This window comes from Python bivittatus, unplaced genomic scaffold (genome assembly GCF_059951505.1).
Source record: "Python bivittatus isolate LINGU-HERP-01145 unplaced genomic scaffold, Pbiv_v1 ctg000680_np1212, whole genome shotgun sequence".
Taxonomy (NCBI): Eukaryota; Metazoa; Chordata; class Lepidosauria; order Squamata; family Pythonidae; genus Python; species Python bivittatus.
Window position 1 is genome coordinate 3,377,041 of NW_028277095.1, and position 21,762 is coordinate 3,398,802.

At 41.5% G+C, this 21,762-nt stretch overlaps 1 protein-coding gene across 3 annotated transcripts in view; it reads left to right on the plus strand.

The window, feature by feature from the left end:
• The window catches only part of BMP1 (bone morphogenetic protein 1), a 127,634-nt gene that overhangs the window by 58,787 nt on the left and 47,085 nt on the right, over positions 1 to 21,762 (plus strand). For all 3 annotated transcript variants that reach the window (XM_088152147.1, XM_025170924.2, XM_007434809.4), the window contains 5 exons: positions 8,395 to 8,508; positions 16,019 to 16,180; positions 17,367 to 17,484; positions 19,664 to 19,842; positions 20,419 to 20,524. In XM_088152147.1, coding sequence (XP_088008273.1) covers positions 8,395 to 8,508; positions 16,019 to 16,180; positions 17,367 to 17,484; positions 19,664 to 19,842; positions 20,419 to 20,524 — 679 coding nt within the window. The remainder of the gene's footprint in view (positions 1 to 8,394; positions 8,509 to 16,018; positions 16,181 to 17,366; positions 17,485 to 19,663; positions 19,843 to 20,418; positions 20,525 to 21,762) is intronic.

Here is a 21,762-nt window from a genome sequence, read left to right on the forward strand (position 1 = left end):
CTGTTTGTGAAAGCTTTGAAGTCTCTGAAACAAGAGGCTAGTTCACACATGCAGCAGCCCTGCCAAATTGGCTCTTTGAAAATGTTTCTAGGCTCACTATCAAAGCTAGGCTAAGCTTGTGGGTGTCTGTACTACACTTCAGACTAGATTTTCTGAGTTCAGCAGTTGGAGCTAGAAGCTAAATCTATGGCAAAGCTTGAGCTAGAGTAGCAGTCCCCAATCTTTGGTCTGAGGGACACTGAGGTTCCATGAGGGCACTGCAAATAGGGGTGTGCATGCATGTGTGTGTGTATGGTGAACATCTAATGATAACACAAAACCTCCTAATATTTTGGTGTCCTCCCTTGAAATATTATGAGAATTTGGTGTCCTTTATCTCAGCTACTTAGTTTAAAATTATTATTATTATTATTATTATTATTATTATTATTATTATTATTTAATCTAAAGGCCCTGTAGATGCCATAGAGCAACATGTGTGACATGGACCACAGTGCATTCAGGTAGCTGTGTTGCTGCCTGCTGAGGTATGTGGTGGTCCTCAAAATCTTCGTCAAGATAACTGGCTTCATAAAGGAAAAGATGATTTGGAACTATTGATATAAGGTATGAACTTTAAATGGGAAATGATATTGCTCTGTTGATCAGCAACTGAAGGTTAAGTACTAATATTTACATCAGGCTTGGCTAATCCGGTGGCTTCATACTGGCTGCCATTCACAAGATGGATGTTGTACACATTTATTACTTTCTAAGCCTAACAAGAACTTAGAAACATCTATAATAGCTAATAGCTTAGTGGGTTTATGTCCAGACTTGAAATGATAACTTTTCTATTCAAGTCTAGAATCTCTGACACCATGGTTCTTTTTCTCTCATTACCATTATCTTAACCTGGAATTAGCATGTGAATTGGAACTTTAAGTATAATCAATCACATTCATTTGCTGAGATAATGACAGCTATTTTTGGAATCATCATAGCTGTTAGAATGTTATTCGGTTCCCATCTAATTTTGATTTGCGGGGTGCATTACTTGCAAGCAAAAATATCAGCCCTAACATTTTATTCATCACTGTCAACAGTCACAGTAAAAGTCAAAAAGAAAAGTTGCATTTTAAAGAACGGTTTCAAAGGAAGAGAAAATAAGAATTTGTATTTTTTCATATTTCTTTGGCTTTTCCATGTGATGGGCTTGCTACTCTTAAATTAAGCAGCATAACTAGATTTTTCCACCAGAAAACAAAATTTCATGGAGAAAAGTGAGTTCATCGGAGAGACCTTAAGGGCAAAAGAGTTGATAAAACAAACAAAATTACTTGGACAGGATTCCATAAATCCTTATCATTTGTTGGGTTTAAGCCATGCTGGTATTTCTTTTCATGCCTTTAATTTCTTTGGCTCACTATTTCTTGCTCCTTTTCTGTGCTTTGCATAACACTGCTTACCCCCAAATGGAATAGCACGATAGGGGTGTGTGTGTGTGTGTGTGTGTGTGTGGGGATGGATGTGGATGGATGAAGCCAAATTGCACCCAGCTATATTATAAAATCTAATCATCCAGTTTGTGTAGCAAAATACATATCCTGCATTGCTCTTATATGCTTCCTGATGGATTGTCCAATGAGTTAACTCCAAGACAGTGGTGTTTGAGAGGTAGCCTCCTTGCCGGGGAAAGGCAACTTTGGGGGACTGGGGGCACATGGGGAACTCTGATTGCATCAGAGTAGCTCCCAAAATGGCTTCCATGGGACATCACATGCTTCACATGCTATGAAGATGAACCAGACCTCCAAGATGCTCTGCCCCCCAAGGCATTGCTGCAAATAAATAGGAAACTAGAGGTAAAGGTTTTGCTTGTGTTAGCTTTGTATTTAACATGTGCATTAAAAAGAATAATGCAGAAGGTCAGGCAGGAGCCCTAGGAACACCAACAGAGGTATGTAGGAGCACCTTGGACTTCGAGGTAACACATTGTTCCTCCTTACAATACATGATACTGTGAAAAGCAACAAAAGAAGTCTGCCTTACTATCTTAAGGAGAACCTAAGCCTGGAAGCTGACAAGATTTGTAGATGCATTTTGAACTCATGTTAAGGACCCAGAAATGCAGAGCTGATTAAGACCTACTGAGCAATGTCAGCTGTGTGGTAGTAGGGATGAACCAACTGATATCTTACTGGCAAACATGTAATTTTCTTCATATAAGGGCAGCTCCTGTATTGCTTACCAAAGGACTATTTACTCTTACTATTTTTTATTGTTCTTGTTGTTGGTTGCACAGTCAGCCAGATGTTTAGACTGGAGTTGGCATTTTTATCCGCCTATCGAGTCCTTCCCAAGGACCTGAGATAGGCAGATGTTATTTGATGGGGTTAAAGGTATTGTCGCAGGATGTGAGTTGTTCCAAGTAAAGCTGCCTTTTGCAATTTACTGATGGTGATTTTGTCAGTGCTATGGTCTTCAAGTGGTGCTCCAGATGTTTTGGGATTGCACACAAGGCGCCTATAACTATTGGGACTATCTTTGCTTTCTTTTGCCACAGTCGTTCTACTTCTATTTGCAGGTCTTTTTATTTTGTGATTTCTTCAGTTTTCTCTTCTATTCTGCTGCCTCCAGGTATTGCAATGTCCACCATCCAGACTTTTTGGTCTTTCTTATCAACAGTTGTTAAGTCTGGGGTGTTGTGTGGCAGGTGCTTGTCTGTTTGAATTCTAAAGTCCCAGAGCACTTTATTACTTAAGGTTAACTGTTACTATTTCTGGGAATTTGTTTTTAATTTATTTTAAGATTGTTCACCACCCAGAGTCACTTGCTGAGTTGAGCAGCCATACAATTTGAACAAAAAGATAAATATTCTTTAGTAGCTGGTTAAAAAGGAAGTGGGGAGGGAGTGGGATGGAAGAGAGTGGCAGTTCTACTGGTTCCAAGAAATGATTATTAACTGGGATGTCGAGGAGCTTTTTGGAAGCTCGGTACCAAAAGCCATGCTCTGCTTGCTCTCACTCACTCTCTATAGTTGTTTCCATTCCACGTTCCAGCAGTTTTCATGAGTTGCATTCCAGAACTGCTTTGCCACATTGCCCTTCTTTCCATCATACGTTCTTCACTGCGCAAAGGTTTGGAGTTGTCTCATTTTTTCCCCCTCGAGGCAGATTTTAATGGCAAAGCAACTGAAGAGTCAACGGATAAGCCAACAGTTTAGTGTAATAAAATACAGGAAAAGGCCAGAGCAAATATTAGCTGATGAAATTGTCCCTCAAATATTAGCATCTTTACAGAAGGAGATTATTTTTTACAGCATTTGTAATATTTCTATTTTGGTGGTAGGTATTCAGATATATGCATCACTAGAGAGACATGAACAATACTGTTTATGATGCATAAATGGTCACTCTTGGCTTGGGGAGCGCTTGTAGGTACTGGACTAACCAGTCCAATGTCTTTTGGAGGAATTGGTTCATGGTCTTCTGCCTGGAATCATATAGATTTGGTTATGGTCTGAAATGTAGCAACACACATATGGGAAATGCAAGAATAAACATTTAGTGAAAATTGGTTTGGTTTTAATTATAGCATTCAGGGTTTTTGGCTGTAAAATGTGGAATTTTATATGCATGCACAGAATGTTTGGTCCTCTGGCACTGTGATTCCAGAGTGGGAAGCACAGTCTTGAATTTGCTATGGTAGAAGGGAGCTGAATCCAGTCCTTGCTCAAGGAGCTGCGCATTGTTATCCGTTTCTTTCAGCTAAACCATATGGTTTTGATTCTTTGTATGGCAAATGAATGGGAGGTTATTTGAGTATCCCTTGGATTATATGAGCTCAGATTGGCTTGGCAAAATCTGTGTGCAGAGGGAGAAATTGAGGGCGTACTAGAAAGTGAACTTTCAAAAGAAGCTTGAGGTTAAAACAATTTGTGTAATAATAATTTTTAAAAAATCTCTAACACATGCAGTGGACTTTATGGAGACCAGATGTTTAAACACAGTAGTTGCCAGCAGAGCTGGTGATCTGATGGAAGAAAGCTGGGGGGGGAGGGAGGAGAAGGGTTCTCAGGCACCATCCATCACAGTAGCCGTCTTTCCTTCATGCGTTATGTTTTCACATAGAGGGATTGTCTCTTTCCAAAGGTGTAGTTGAGCTGAAAGCTTTAATCCTCATCTTCACCAATCCAAAGATTTTGGAAAAGCTGAGCTTCCAAAAGGAGAGAGTAAATGTTATCTCTAGATTACAGGTAGTCCCCAGTTTAAGAACGAGTTCCATTCCCAAGGTCTCTCCTTAAGTCGAATTTGTATGTAAGCCAGAACAGTATTATTATATAATGCTGTATAAGTAGTATTGTGTAATGAACTCAAATCATTGTGTATTTAACTCAATTTTTGCTACAATAGGCTCCATTCTTAACTATGGGCTGTCTGTAAATTGGGAGTTCTTAACCCAAGGACCACCGGGAACTACTTGGTTTATTTTCTGACTGTGCAACCAATCCATCAATTTTCAAGGTGAACCCCCCACAAACAAGAGACCTTCAGCTACTTTGCGTGCACTGTAGCTCATACTGCTCAAGGACAACACTCTGTGTTTGGGACTTTTGTATCTGGGAAGAAAGTATTACAAGAGTAAGCATAACATTCCAAAACTCTGATCAGCCTGTGGTGTACAACAGAACCCTGAGACTATGAATGTATAAGATTCCCAGCTGAGGTTTCAGCACTTCCACCATAGGAAAGACCACAAAAAGGGCAACCTTCTTGATTCTCCTTGGATCTTTCAAATATTTTTAATCAAGAAATCTTTTGAAAAAGGAATCAGAAACACCGTTCTTATTTTTATCCTGCTCTTCCTCTAAAGAGCTCAGGGTAATTTATAGGATTCCTCAATTTGGTCTTCACAACAGTTTTATCCTCATAACAGTCTTGTGAAGTAAAGGATGATGAGTAGCCCAAAGGAATATAGCAAACACCCATTACTGGGTACAAACTTAAATCTGTATTTGCCCAGTTTTAGTATAACTTGTCCTCACTTCACTTCACTTCTCTACTATCCTGGGAAGTTCCTTGAAAGGAAGAGTAGAATAAATGTATTAAAGGACATATCTATTGTATCATCTACCCTTCAGTGCAAATAACATTATGATTTACTTGTGGATTTCTTCTAGTAAAAGTATGCATATCATAGATATATCCCAGTGACTCATAACATTAAATTCATCCTTATATGGAAAGAGTGGAAATAAATGTAGTTTATCAGGCACCCTGTGTCATATATTGGATAGAGTGTTGAATTTGGACTGGAGAAAGGCATATTCAGAATATGTTCGAGCATAAAGTTCAAGGGTAACCTATCTAAACTCACAGGGTTGTTTTAAGGGAAAATGAGATAATGTCATACATGCTGTACTTCTTTGAAGGCCATGGTATGCAGTATAATTATGATTGTTTTCAATCATTATTTTAATTATCAGTGGAAAATCTTTCTGGAATTGAGGGCCAGTGCAGATAGTTTCAGCCCAATACTTCTTCATGTGCAGAAGCTAATATCTATAGAAAGAAGGTTGTATTTCTAATGTCAGCTGAGCAGATCCTTCCATTGCATAACTTTCTAGAGATGCAATAAGTATTCTGTGATGAAGGAAAGCATCATGTGGTAATGTGCCCTGAAGAAGTTCAAGAAAAGTCCATTTTTTATTAATCACAAAATGGTAGATTCAGAAGAGACCAAAAGGCAATAAAATCTAATGAAATATTTTTCCATTACTTGTTCAAATGCATGACAGACAATCCACAACCTGTCACATGCGTAAGCTTATGTGTCACTAGTCCACTAGTTCGTCCTTCCAATTTAGTGTTGATGACTATGACTAACAGTGAATGTTCAAAATCTCAGAAAGTACCTTCTAGGTACTGCAGCTTCCAGAATTCCCAACAAATAGTCTTAACACACCTGGTAGATCCTGTCAGAAGATGCTGTAGTGGGTTGGAAGTGAGAGGACCAAGGAGAAGGAAGTGTAGCATTTAGGAATTTGTAGCTATTAGATGAAACAGGCTTGATAGTTTTGTGATAAGGGAAGGAAGACCTCAAAGATGCATTGTTGAAGGTGCCATTGGAAGTAAATACATTTGAAAGACTTCATTACATTATTTCAACAGTTATCAATCTGAAAATGCATTTATTATGGGGGTTAGGAGGCAAAGTACTATTAAAAAGACCATGGATGTTTAGAAATCAGAAAAGGGGGTGGAATTCATCAGAAGGGTCACACCTCAACTCCCTTCTGCTCTAAATACATATATCTACCATAGATCTGAAAACAGGTCCTAGAACAGTGTACTAAAGGAACAGTGTGTACATAGCAAGTGAGATATTCAACAGTGTGATTTTTAACAAGTTATATGATATCAAGTGTGCCTTTTTATATGATAACCACTGACTGGATGGATATTACAATGATGTAGTCAGGTTGGATAAGTTGGAAAGAACTAACTACAGGTGGTCCTCATTTAACAACCACTCATTCAGTGACCATTCAAACTTATGATGGTGCTGAATGAGTGGTTAGTTATAACTGCTCCTTGTACTTACAGCCAGTGCAGTGTCCCTATGATCACATGATCACAATTTGTGAACTTCCCTGCCAGCTTCCCACAAGCAAAGTCAATGGGGAAGCCAGCAGGAAATTGAAAGTTGCGGTCATGTGAGGGCCTCGCTTCATGATCTGCGTGATCCTCGCTTAACGATGACAACCGGGACTGCTGGGACTGCTGTCGCTAAGTGGTACGGTCAATGATTTTTCAACTGACGACCATGTCGCTCAACGATGGAGTTTCCAGTCCCAATTAGCATTGTTAAGCGAGGATTACCTGTAATAAAATTCCATGGTAGCTGATTTAAGGATTTTTTTTTTCTTTTTTCCATATTTCTGCAAATATCCATATGAATTTTCTAAAAGCAGATGCATACTGGTGAAATTTTTGAAATACAATGTGATCCAGCTTCAAGAAGGGCACAGACAGTTCATGGATATGGTTGCTTTTAGTGATGGGACTAAAGAATGATAAGTCACAGACATTGCAAAGGAAGAATAGAAGGTTAGGATGCTTCAAACAAATAACAAACAAACAAAGTTTGTGGAAGGTCAGACTTGCTTGGGACTAAATTTAACTCCCTGAAATTAAAATGACTGGGTAAATTGGCAGAGTTCAGATGTTCAGATGACATGGTAGCCATCTCATGACCCAATCTTGATGTGAATGTTTTGTCTTATAGGGCAAATACTGTAACTGTTGGTGAATGAATTTTGAACAGAAAAGTAGCTTTTCAAGGATTGAACTCCTGCCCCCAATACAGAGAGTCAAGGTTTAGTATTTAAAGTGCTGGATTAGAAAGTGGGAGTTCTACCCCAAGGCTGGCTGGGTGACTTTGGGCCAGTCATTCTCCCTCAGCCCAATCACAGGCTGGCTGTTGTGGGTAAGGTAGGAGGCAGGAGCATAAAATACAGTGCTTGAGTTGTACAAATGAAGGTGGGATATGAGGAGGAGGAGGAGGACGACGACATTCTGGTCCAGCCTCTCTATAAGATTCTATCTAAAAACAATAAAAAATAAATAAATTTGGCCATGGATGTCTCATTGCCTTTTCTGGCTGCAGAGTAATTATTAGATCTCTTGTTCATAAAATGTTGTCTTCCTTTTTCTGTGTAAATTGACAGTCTGCTTTGAAGTCCTGCTTTAAAGATACCTTTTATTGCTTTAATATGAAAAAGAAAGTAAACATACAAATGTACCTCGAGATTCATGGAGAAAATCCTCCAGCTTCATTTTTATAAAACCCTTCAACCCTGAGTGAGAATTTGGAAAAGACCCTGATCCTGGGAAAGATTGAAGGCAAAAGGAGAAGGGGACGGCAGAGGATGAGATGGTTAGATAGCATCACTGAAGCAATGAGCACGAAACTGAGCAAACTCAGGGAGGCAGTGAAGGACAGGAAGGCCTGGCGCAATATGGTTCATGGGGTCACGAAGAGTCGGACACAACTTAACGACTGAACAACAATAACACAACAACTTCTGGTTTAAAGGAGGGTCTTTACTGCCTGCTTTGTGTCATGATCCATGCAGTAAGTCGGCAGCGTTTGAAGAACAGCAATGCGTACATTAAATGTGCTCTCAGTACTGTACTTTTTACAGCTATAAAGAACTGTAGGGATCCTACTATCCAAAACACCTGGAGCATTGATCATTATTTTTAGCACACCTTTGTTTATTTTAATCCTACACTGATGCCTTTTCTTCCTTCCATTTATTCAAATGATTTTGCTCATCCTGGCACAAAAGTTTTTTTGAGATCCATTCAGTGTGAAAATGTAAGTCCTTTTTCTCCTTCTGTTTTCCAGCTGCCTTTATAGGAGATATCGCGTTGGATGAGGAGGACCTCAAGTTGTTCCAGGTGGACAGGATTGTGGACCTCACACGACACACAATTGAAAGAACTGCTACTAATACTTCAGGTAGGGTTGCTAATCATAATGGTAGAGGGGGAGATACTCCAGGGAGAAAAGAAACATGTGACTTCCATGTTTCTGATGGCAAGCTTATCACAAAAGTTTGAAATAATAACAGCAGAATATAGATACTCAGATCACGTGCCTTCTCATGCAGAAGTCATTGGAGCCACAATTACTTTTAATAAGATGATCACAAGCTTCTTAGCACTTTCTGGCAAACATGAAAACCTCCAGCCTTGCAACCAATTCACATAATCTTCATCTGTGGCCATACATTTGCTAAAGGGAAGAAAAAAATCACAGAGCTTGAAGTGATGCACAATATATATGTAGTTGTGGAAGTATGATTTGATTTCATGATTAAGTGAACAAGCGCTTCTCATAACAAAGGAATATGTTAATAGTGTCTATTAATTTAAAAATCAAGTCTGTTTACAGTAGATCTACAGGCTGCTTGCTTTTCTAGTAGGAATTAAGTTACGTTAACATTTGCCTCTCTCCATAAATCCTGTTAGTTTAGGTTGAGAGTGATTAACTTGGTCATTTATTCTTTGCTGCAGAGCACAACTTGCATTATTAAGACTGCAGCCCTAAACCCACAATCCAAGACACCTGCTGAACATTGCAGAATTACTTTCAGTTAAAAAATATATATGACTATGCAACTGCTTGTAGTTGGAGTTTGTTGTTCCAGACAATCAGCTTTTCTATCTCCTAAAACTTAATGTCAGATTCAAAACCGAACCGTGCTGAAGCAAGCTGTTCTATTAAAATATCACCTTTTTCCGGGGTGTTTCTAGCACTTACAGAGAATACACCCTTCCTGGTTAATACTGAGCAGAGATCTTTCAGCCCATCTGCCTCAGTTACTGGCCAGCAACACCAAAAAGACAAATTTGTTGCCTTCCCAAGAAAGGGCCAACATAGTCAACCACAAGGGTCTCACCTGCTCACCATGATGACGACATTTCTGTGTTTGGCTCCAATAATCTGTCTGCCACCCTGCCACACCCAGGCTGCCCAATTAAAGACATCTTTGAGGGTTGCTGTGACTTCTGCAGCAACAATCACTGCTTGCAGTTGCAACAGGAGGACTTGTGGGGTCCAAGCACAATGATGAGCAGTCACTGACATCATCAGCTGATCAACATTTGCTCAATGCACCCTACAAGAAAGTGTTCTGAATTTTGTTGCATTCATTTCAAACAGATTGGCTAAAGTTCCATGTAAGGCATATCAATTGCAGTGGTGGGTTTCTCTTGGACTAATATTTGAACTAGAAAGCTCACAGCCAGGGAATCAAGGACACAGCTCTGATAAGATATGTTGATTGCCCTTAATAATGAAGAAAACCAGCTATTGTAAACTCTAAAATTCAAGCCACATCCCCAGATTCAAACACCGTTTCTCTTTTTTCCACCCTTATGTTGTATTGGACTGAGAGCCATTAATTTCATAGTAGGAGAAATGGTTGGCCTCTATGCATTGCTCACGTAATGGGCCAGCCTGGTCTCAGGCTATTTGCTTCTGAACTTGCCACTTCTTGCCCCAACATGCCTTATGATAACCTCTAGCATTCTTTTACATACTTTATTATACCTCCCTCCCCCCTTCATAGCTCTCTGCCTTTAGGTAATTCTTCTTGACATGTTAGCTTTCTGTGAACAGGCAGATTTTCTTTAGTGCAGTCTTGGAGAGCCTGAACTGTCTCACTCTACAGATGATACGAAGGGGCTGAGCTCTTTTTTCTAGAAGAAGGCAAAACTACCGGAGAAATGTAAGATTTGGGCAAGCCACTTCTAAACCATTCTTATCCTCCATTTTATAGAACTTTTGCAGAGAAGTCCTTCCCTGGGGTCTTAACTAAGGATGACAAAAGTGATGAGAAAAGTCACTGCAGGAAAGATAAACAGAGTATGAAAGAACAGTATTGCGTCCATCATGTTCCTGTTAAAAGAAAATCAGACATTTGCAATACTACTGTTAGCTCAGCTGCTGTTCCTACAGAGAATTGAAAATGGGCTCAGTCACCCTGGCATAAGTCCACTGATAACATTGGCAAGATCCTGGCTCATCAGGGAAAAGCCAAAAGTAGCTGGGTTCACGGAGTTCCATTGCCTACCATCCTCAAGGACAGCCATGTGATCAGCTGAGGTTTTTTTGGTAGAAAGAGGATAATTATGGGATTTATCATGAAGGATTCCCCCCTTTATTAAAGAAGTCTCTGTGCCACTGACATTTGTTCAATTGTGGACTAATGTCCACAAGAAGAATGTGTGTGTGTGCCTTTGAGTCAGTGTTGACTCCTGGCAACTGCCTGGACAAACCGCTACAGTTTTCTTGACAATATTTTTTGGAAGTGCCTCCTTGCCTTGCTTTCTTCTTCCTAGGGCTGAGAGAGAAGCCCTGGTTCAGTCACCCAGCTGGCTTCGTGCAGAATTCACGGTCTCCTGGTTTCTAGCCTGGGGTCTTTACTACTACACCAAAGTGGCCCTCCCACCAGAGGGTGTAACAGTAAAGACCCCAGGCTAGAAGGGGTGAAAATCTATAGGATCAGTAGTATTCAAACTACGGCAATTTGGCAATTAAAGGCACACTGTTCAAGTGTTAATGGTTGGCCAGTTTGTTTTAACTTGCTAATTTTGTCTGCTTTTGGACAAAGGACCAGTCAGCTTTGGCAATCCTGAAGGCAGTGGTTGGATTGTGGGAAAGAGTGGCTGCGAGGTGTTCTGACTTCATTTTGGACTTCTGGTTGAAGCGATAGGACCAAAATGGGACCAAGATCCTTCTTGTACATATGAACTTCATGGCTTATCACTTAGAGCAAGGGTGGGCAGTGGAAAAGATCTGAGGTTTCCAGGCAGACATTAAGATCCTAATTCTAAGTCTGGGCAAGGGCCAAGCATAGCTTCTCCTTGCCAGATATCTGGGCTGTGAAGCATCGGCCTTGGATTTGAACTGCTGTGTTGTTTTCCTCATTCTTGGACTTTTAGGGGAAGATCTTCTGCCAGCTACTGCTTTCGCAGGCTGTGGCGGCCGTTGGACTGATAGAGTGCATTCCAAAGAACTTGGAGAGAAAGATCTTGGCATGCCCTCTTGCACTCCCTCTGATCTTGTTTTAACAAAGCCAGGCCAGACTTGGGTGAAAACTGTGTTTTCACAGGCAAGTATGCATTGCTTTTGAATAAGCTAGCTAGGTTTTACTATGTCTTAATGATGATCCACCATAAGGGGAAAAAAAGCATCCCATTCTTCACTTGAGAGCAAGCAAAACTTTATTTATTTATTTATTTAGCATATTTATGTAGCTACCCATCTCACAGACACGTGGCTCTGGGTGGTGTACAATCAAAAATTAATAAAATAAACAGATAAACCCAAGAAAGCAGGAGAACAAACTTCACTTAATCTCATACAGCCACCTTGCAGGCTCTCCCTGGGATCCTCAAGGCTGGTGAAAAAAACATGTTTTAAGGGTCTTCTGGAAGACTAACAAAGTTGGGGCTAACCTCACCTTGTGGGGGAATGATGTTCCAGAGAGCAGGGGCCACAGCAGAAAAGGCACTCCACCTGGGTCCCACCAGATGGAGCTCCTTTGGGGATGGGACCGCAGCATATGCCTCCTGCCTGACGTGGGGGGATGTGTAGATGTAATTGGGAAGAAGCGGTCCCTCAAATAATCTGGTCCCACGCCATGTACGGCTTTAAAGGTCAAAACCAGCACCTTGAATTGCACCCGGAAGCAAAGTGGCAACCAATGCAGTTTGTGGAATAGAGGTATCATGTGTGCCCTTCTAGGGGCATACATAACTGTCCACACAGCCACATTCTGCACCAGCTGAAGCTTCTGGATGCTCTTCAAGGGCAGCCCCATGTAGAGTGCATTACAGTAATCCATTCTGGAGGTGACTTCCTCACGGTCCAGGAAGGGGCACAACTGACACACAACACAAAGCTGTGCAAAGGCCCTCCTAGCCACAACTGCCATGTGCTCCTTGAGCAGGAGTTGTGAGTCCCCCAGATTGTGCACTGGATCTGTCTGGGGCAGTGTCACTCCATCCAGTACCAAAGATGGTAAAGTCCCAGAACCAGAAGGCCCAAAAAAACCAAAGCCACTCAGTCTTGCCAGGGTTCAGCTGAAGCCTGTTGTTCTCCATCCAAACCCCTACAGCCTCCAGGCACTGGACAAGACATCAACTGCATCACTTAGTTCACCAGGGACAGAGATATATAACTGAGCATCATCAGCATACTGATGATAGCTCACCCCATGGTGATGGATGATCTCACCCAGCAGCTTCATGTAGATGTTAAATAGAAGTGGAGGGAGTATCTGTGGAACCCCACATAATAAGAGTCAAGGGCGGGATCTCTCCCAATTAACACCAACTGGTACCAGTCCTGCAGAAAGGAACTGAACCAGGGCAATACTATGCTGCTCACTCCCAGCTCAGGGAGCTGGTCCAGAAGAATACCATAGTCGATGATATTGAAGGCTGCCAAGAGGCCGCCAAGAAGAGCAAGGACAGATGCACTACCCCCGTCCTGCTCCCGCCAGAGATCATCTAAAAGTGCAGCCAATGCTGTCTCCATCCCATGTCCAGGCCTGAATCCTGACTGAAAGAGGTCCAGATCATCTGCTTCATCCAGGGCCCACTGAAGCTGCTGTGCAACCACCTTCTCTACGACCTTCCCTAAAAAATGGAGGTTTGATACTGGATAAAACTTGGCAGGATCCAGCAATGGCTTCTTGAAGAGGGGGCAAACCAATGTCTCCTTAAGGGGGGGGGGGCGGAACAGCCCCCTCTCTCAAAGAAGAATTAACCACCTCTAGGATCCAGCCACACAACACACATACACAGACCCACACTGGCAGCCTTAACTAGCTAGGAAGGGCATGGATCTAAGGAGCAGGGAGTTGAACTCACAGTCATAAGGACCCTGTCCACTTCCTCAGCCTCAACAGGAGTAAACAGTTCCCAGATAACTGGGCAAGACTGTACCCCAGTTATCTCCCCTGGACCTGTACCAAAGCAAGTGATTTCTTCTGACAGGTGCTCTGCAAATTTCCTCAGCATAGCCTTGTAGGTAGACCTCCAAGTCCCCCTTCCCCGGGAGGACTCGGGTCACCTTAAACAAGGCCACCAGTTGACTATCTGCAGACGTAGTAAGGGCAGAGAAGTATTGCCACTTCAATTAGATTCAGACAACAGACTCAGATCCATTTGCTGCCTTCTGGTTTTCCAAAGCTTACTATCAGCTGTGCTGCACTGGGAAGGTCAGAACAAATACCCAAACTCTTTTAACTGAATTTGAGTTTACACAGTTTAAACTGTGAGCTGATTCTTTTGGCAAATGAGCCCATTTTGATTTGTGCAGGTTGGGGGTTATGAGAGAGCCTAGCATTCGGTTTGAGACATCCAATACAGCCTGTCTTAGAAGCTACTATGGATTTGGCACAATGGTGACAGAGGAAGTGAAGGCCCTGGCAGCAGCTGGCTCAACTACTTGTTTCAAAAGGCTGGCAGTAGACTGGCTTGCCTGTGTCACAGGGGGCTGAATATTAAGAATAATCCTCTGGGTGGTTGAGAATCTCTAACTCCGCAGGATAGGCAGAAAAATCTCGGCAAGAAGATATAAGAAGCAGGATAGCTTCACCCATTTGGAAAAAAAGAAATGATGGAATTTTAAATGCAAATAGACATGAAAAAGGGGCTGTGGCCAACACTGCGATGCACAGGATCTCTGAATGTGTTAAGGTCGAGAGATCCAGGTTCAAATCACTCTCAGTCAAGGAAGCCCATTGAGATATTTTGGGCTAGTAATTCTCTCTGATCCCAAACTGCCTCCCAAGGTGGTTGTTGGGGGTAGGGGGGACTTGGAAGAGGCAGCATTAGCTGGATTTATTTACTGCCATTGACGAGTCAGATACAACATATACACATGCAACAAAAGCAAGATCAAAAGTGAAAAAAACAACAACAGTTAAATTAAAAGTCAAAGAGCAGAATTAGTAAAAAGGAAAATTACATAAATCTGATAATGGAATGGAAAGGAATCCAGGCTGTACAAGTCGTCATCATCTTCATCATCACCATCAATAACACCAGCAGTGTAATTATTAGGCTCAATGGATTGCCGGGGTGGGGTGGGTACTCTCTTGTGCCCTGTGCTCTTACAGCTGCTAGGCAAACTTTGGCTAAAAAATGTGTAACATTGGCCCAACAGACTGACAGAAGGAATGAGATATAGAGGGAGTGGTGTATGCCTCCTTGAGCTCCTCAAAGAAAAGCCATATAAATCTAGCAAATAATTGAAATAATAGTTTGCTTTTACTGAGACTGATGTAAGCAGCAACCGCAAACGTAGGAGGAGGAGAGCTGTGTTAGGTGCCAAAACATCAGAAAGAGTCTAGTAGCCTTTTGTGGCTAATTTGAATGCATTTCAGTAACATTTGTTAATTGGAAAAGGTGCTACCAGACTCCTGATTTTTTGCCAGCAACTATAAGGGAGGGAAAATCTAGATTGGGACGACAGAACAGGTGAGTTATCAAAATATCCTCCCCGTCACCAGAGTGCCTTGTAGATTGAATCAGTTGTCCCTGTTCTTTTCGTGGACAGGAAAATGGACAATGATTCTAAGCACTCATCCCAATGTGAAGAGTAGGGTCAGGATATCTAGATTGGGTCTAGGGTAGGGAGAAGACATTAAAGATCTGACAGAGTTAGCACGCTCCAGGTCTCATCAGTAAAGCAAACTCACTTTAGAAGGCCCAAGAGGTGTGCCTTCTCCATAGCTTCTGCTGCCCTTCAGAATAGCATCCTCCATGAAGTCTACACCCCAGACTCTGCTATCTCTTAGAAAGGTGCTTAAGACCTGGTTCTTCTCACAGATACTGGGCTGGTGAGGTGTGTGGCTCTGCTACTCGTTGTGCCACTGTGTAGCTGTGTAATTGTTATACGTTTAACCTAGTTTCTTCCTCCCCAACACAGTTGTCTTCCATTGTTGTCTTTACTGATTTTCTTAAACCTCTGTAACCTGTAGCCAAGTGGGCATTAAATCTATAAACTGCATGACTACAGTCTCAGCTTCAAAGCTCAGTCATTTAGTATCATGTTTACTTTATCCTTCCCACCCCAAAGAAGCGAGGAACAAGAAGATGAAGGAGAGGAGTGTACGGAGATAAAGGAAAGGTGGGAAAATAAAAAGCTGCAGGAGGAAGGAAGGCCAGTTCCTCCTCTTCTGATTTGAAATAAGGAGCCAAATCTTTGGTAGTGAAGGGCAAGCTTTCCATTGGTCTCAGCAGACAGAAGAAGCATGATGAGATCAAGTGCCATGAGGTTTGGACTTAGGACAAAGGGCATTACAAACCTCATCAGAACAAGCTGATCATCAAATGGCATTTGACAAGATCAACACAAATTTCTTTTCTTGTTTTGTTTCATGCAACTGGTTAAGCTCCTGGGGAAGAAGTGGTGTTCTCAGACCACTTAGATTGTTGTCTCATCACAGGGAAAGATGCAAACAGCACCGCCATCAGACCTGGAAGGCAGCAGAGGAGACGATGGAAACAGGGCTGGGGACGGCCTCGGAGTCGGCGGGCTGCCACTTCCCGCCCTGAGCGGGTGTGGCCAGATGGAGTAATTCCTTATGTGATCAGTGGGAATTTCACTGGTGAGTTGGAATTTCGAGATGGGCTTGAAAAGTGTTCATTTATGATGGGTTGATATCCTATCTGTTTTGACCGAACTCTGTTACATTGCTTCTCTACATTTTAGGAGTATGACTGGGTCTTTTAAGACTTTGGCATGTTTCCAGAGATGGCTTCTAATTGTGCAATCCAATTTTGTGAACACAATGTAGCGGGCAGCGGACATCATTATCTTCTCTTAGTAGCTATTCTGAGTTTTCCCACTGCTGTTCTTTCCTCTTTCCCCATTTGTGCAGAGAGGGAGATCCATTATGGAAGAAAAAGGCAGAAGATCTTTTGACTGGCAGCATTTGACAGATGCATCATTCCTCCCTGAAAATTAATATTCATATACCAATGCATAATATATTGGAGTGTTTGCAGCTGGGCTTTCCCTTTTCCCTTTTCTCTTCTTTCCTTTCCCATAGCAATTTAGAAATCCTTGAATCACAATTTGATCCTCTCTTGAACTGAGCCATTGAAAAGCGGAAGCAGGCAATGAAAGCCAAGGCTGAAACTGACCTTTTACGCAGCTGTCCCAAACTGAACATCCTCTTTAGAAGTTCCTCTTATTCTGTCCAAAATCTGTTCTGCAGTCTCTTTCATTTTTGAGTGCCGCTGTATTTTTCTAGATGGAATTGAAGCTTGAGGGACATTTGTTCAATGAGTCTGTGCAGTATCTATTGTGCTTCATAATCCATTCCTGTATGTACCTGCTCACAATTTACTATCTGTCCCTGAGACAGGCAGATCGGGGTGGGCTGTCTCAGGAACAGCCAATCACTAATACTTTCTGGCCATCCTGTACAATTGGACTGAGTTGGCATGCTCCGGGTTGGGTCCTACCTATCATACAATGTAATCTGACAGACCTTCTCTGTCACAGCACTTGCCCACTGGAACAGTATCTTCCTAGAGATCCATATGGCCCCCACCTTGATCAAGTTTAAATAGTCTCTGAAAAGCTGGCTTTTTGCCCAGGCCATGGGTTAGGGTGGGTTGTCTCCCAAAGGGTAATTCAGAGTTTTGTTCCCTTTAGTGGAAAGTCCCACTTCTTCCAAAAAATCTATGTAATAGTTTTACGTTCTTTAGAACTGTAGACTGCTCACACCGTTGGAATAGTGAATAGAAGTCTTTCTCTGTCTCTAACCATCTTTTGGATTCTTACAGGCATCCAGCGAGCTATCTTTCGGCAGGCCATGCGCCATTGGGAGAAGCATACCTGTGTCACCTTCTTGGAGCGAACCGATGAAGATAGCTACATTGTGTTTACAAACAGGCCATGTGGGTAAGCAACAGGCAAAATATGTCATCCAGTAACAGACCTGTTGCATAAAGTGTTCCTCTGATAGGGAGGAGGAAATCTTAATGCTCTCAAGTCTCAAAGACTTGCCAAGAAATATGGAGTATTGCCAATTGCTTAATACATTAGACCAAAGGTCAAAGACAGTTGATTGCTCATCCAATGTCTGTCATGTAGGCATGTTTATGCCATCAGAATTTCTGGAAGAACGTTTTCAAAGGCTGAGTCAGAGATTGGAATGATTTGAAACCAAGGAGGAGAATCCCAGAATGGTTAACTTAACCTGCTTTTATCTTGGAATTAATGTCCCATAATTTTGCCCTTGGTTACATAATAGTAGGTCTTTTAACTCTGATATTCACTTTAAAAAACATGATCACCTTGAGTTCTCCATGGCACCATATGGAAGCGCTTAGTTGTAAGTATCTGTACAACAGATGGAACATTGCGCTGTTGTTAGAAATGGAAGAAACTTCAGGCAAGCACCAGATTCCAGTCCACTTTCTTTCTTCCTCCTTCAGGCATAGAGTCCCCTGTGATACTCAGAATTCTTCATCATTGTGCTCTACCAGTAGTAGGTAAAATAGTAGTGCTTTGATTTTTTTTTTTCACTCAGCCAGAGAAAGATGCTTTTTTCCAAGCACTAGAAGAAGCTGGGAGTGTGATAAATGGTGCAAAATAAGAGGCACATTTAATTATTACAGTGAAGTTGCAAGCAATTTATTTATTTGTTTATTTAGTTACCATATTTATATGGCCGCCCATCTCATGTGATATGACTCTTAGTGGCATACTAACAGACCATAAAAAACAATTTTAAAAACATTTAAAAAGTACAAAAATTAATATCATGAAAAGGCTAAGAAAGAGTGTCAGATTATGAACAATGGAGCCACCTCATCAGATGACCATTCTCTAGCCCAGAGTGGTTAGGAGTCAGGCAGCTTCTAAACTGATTTTAAAAAGAAAGAAAGAAAGAATATTGGTGAATCTCATGGTGTGATCAGTTATGGGACATACTGATAAGCAGCTCATTCGATTTATATAGCATGTATGTTTGTTGATGTTTTAAGCCAGAGGTACATAATCTGTGTCCTTTCCCAAATTTTGGATGCTACAGATCATAATATTGAATAGAAGGGGGAATGGCTAAATAGGTAAAAACTAACTGTGTTTAATTAATAATTATTAATACTTTAATTTAATTTTTGTTCTGGTTCCCTTGCTTTTGGAAATCTACTCTTTGATGGTACCGCATTCAAAAGCCAAAGATACATGTTGCACAAGCCTGATTTAGGCTAATGCAATCCAGTTTTATTTACTGGGAGCTATTCTCTAATCCAGATCTGCAGTTCCAATCAGATTTCCCCTGTATAAGTAATCAGCAGATGGTAGCAGATCCTGGATTTTGTTTTCTCACTCAGAAAAATAATTTTAAAGTGGCAGATATATCTAATCTCTTATTTAGGGGATCCTTAAATCTCCTGCCTGAAAAAAACTTTTAAAAAAAACTGCATGTGAATGTTAAAAACATTTCCTCAAAGGAAAAAGACCTGGGAAACTACCTACTTTGATAATGTCTTAACCATTTAAAGAGCTGCCAGTTGCCCATCCTTAAAAGTTCTACAGACTACAACATGTTGTCCTGTTCATTTGTTGTTTTAATCTATGAGCTATTTACCATAAATGATGGTATCAGGAGATAATTCTCTTGCTGCTATTTCTTAGAAATAAGTTTGTTTCTCAACCTCATAGTTGGAATGGTAGCTTTTTAGTAGAATCTTTGAAGAGATGGGTTAATATCTCTGTTGAGGTTGGTCCTATTGGTTCTTTGTCAGCTCTTTTAAAACTGACATCTTTATAGAAGGTCTAGAAGTTTCATTCTGCAGCAGTATTCTTCTTGGCTCCTTATCTATGGACATTTAGAAATCATTCGAAATCCCATGGATCATTTCCAGCAACATGAGCTTTCTCTTTGTTTGGGTCACGTCTCCTGGGGAAAGGAATATGGGAAAGGAGAGAGTTTCATTTTATCCTTTGCTAAGATTTTTACTTCCTATGGCAGAAAAAAACAAAGAACTTTGTTCCTTGTCTTCTGCTAAGACTTCCATGGTCTTCCTACAAGCAATGCATTCAATCTGATGATCCCTTGTGTCCAACCCAGGTGCTGTTCCTATGTGGGGCGCAGAGGAGGAGGACCCCAGGCCATATCTATTGGGAAAAACTGTGACAAATTTGGCATTGTGGTGCATGAGCTAGGCCACGTCATTGGGTTTTGGCATGAGCACACGCGCCCAGACCGGGATGCTCATGTGTCCATTTTTCGTGAAAATATCCAACCAGGTAAAAGCTCTTCTGTTCTTTTTTGCACCTTGAATGAAGCATGAAAACCAGACAGGAGCTGCCTCTCTTGTAGAATATGAGGGTTCTGCTCGCCATCCCCTGCCTTTGCAACATCAACTCATGCCTGCATCCATTCCCATCTACACCTCTTTACTTCTCTCTCTTCTTACTAGTTCATTCTTGCTCCACTGCTTTTTCCCCAAACGCATATCAGTGTGTCCAGGGCCTGCATATTCTCCTGCCAAGATGACTTGCATTCTGCCCAATATATTGGAAGAATTATGGCAGTCTTTCACAGTTGCAAAGAACCCTAAAGAGTGGCCGAGTATGAGGTGAATTTGCTTATTTAGTTACACTGACCAACAAGAACCTAGAGCTGACTCAGCATTTCTTTATGTACTCAAATCATCTCTCTGTTTTCTTGCGATCAGATAGGACAAATCAAAGGCTTCCATTAGCAAGCAGGATGTAGAAAGGAAAACAAAGGACCTGCTAACATTTGGGGAACAGAATTTGCTCCATACCTTCTAAGTTAACTTTCATTTTTCATGCTTCTATTTCTTGCTCCTTTTGCAGGGCAGGAGTACAACTTCCTGAAGATGGAATTTGAAGAGGTGGAATCCTTAGGCGAAACGTACGATTTTGACAGCATAATGCACTATGCCAGGAACACCTTTTCCAAGTGAGCCTTCCAATTTATCATGTTTTACATGTTTGCTTAGCCCATGCATATTTACCCACGTAGCCTTTTTTTCTTCCGCTGAATGCTACACTTTGGGTAAAATGTTTTCAAGTTTATTTAAACCTATCTCATTCCCTGCCACAAACCTTGGGATGTACCCAAAATAATTAGAGGGACATGAAAGTCCAAGGACAACTGGCCATCGCAAGTCATATTAGATCAACTCTTGCAAGTAATCCATATCTGAACCAAGCACAGCCCTGGTTTTCAATGTTCCCATCTATTCCCTAAGTATCCTCGCAAGCAGCCATTCATAGAATTGGTAAGGTATCTAGGAAATTGGCCTTTTCTGGTCAATACTTTCGGATAGCTGAGAATTTATGTCTTGTGATGATTTATACTGCATACTGTGAACAGATAAAACTTTCAGGACAGTGTAGCATGGTCCTGTCTACTCTAATGGCTGCTTCTTCCCCAGGTGCAGAAAATAGCCAGTTCATGCTATGTGACTTGCCTTTTGCCTCACTAATGTTTATGGCCAATATCAAGTAAATCAGCACATAAATTATGCCTTAGTCATGGAATTGCATGGAATACTAAAATGTTCTCTCCATGGAATTGCCCTTGAAGACCACAAGGGAGCTACTGCTGGTCCAGAATGCAGCAATTCAAACAGTGATGGGCATGCTTTGGTACACCCATGTAGCACCTTTGCTACATGAGGTACACTGGTTACCACTGAATTTCTGGGTGCATTTCAAAGTGCTGGTTATCACCTATAAAGCCCTACATGGCATGGGACCTGGTTATTTGCAGGACCACCTACCTTCAATTGTGTCTACCCATCCAGTAAGATCCGATAGAGTTGGCCTGCTCCAGGTACCATCTAATAAATAGAGTCATCTAGGGAGACCCAGGAGGCTTACCTTCTGTCACCACACCTGCCCTCTGGAACAACATTCCTCCCATGATCTGTACACCTTAAATACTGCCCTTCTTCAAAAGAACCTGGCTGTTTCTGCAGCCACTGGGCCAGGATGTTACACAAACCCCCAACTGAGATTATGGTTTGTTATGAACTGATATGACTTTATGGCCATCTTTGTCATTGTTTTAAACTGTTTCTATCACCGGTTTTAACCTTTGTAAGCTTTCCAGAGCCTTGTATGAGGGGGCAGCTGTACAAATTACATAAATAAATTAATAAATGTCTTTTGTCTAGTACAGTTGAGACGCAA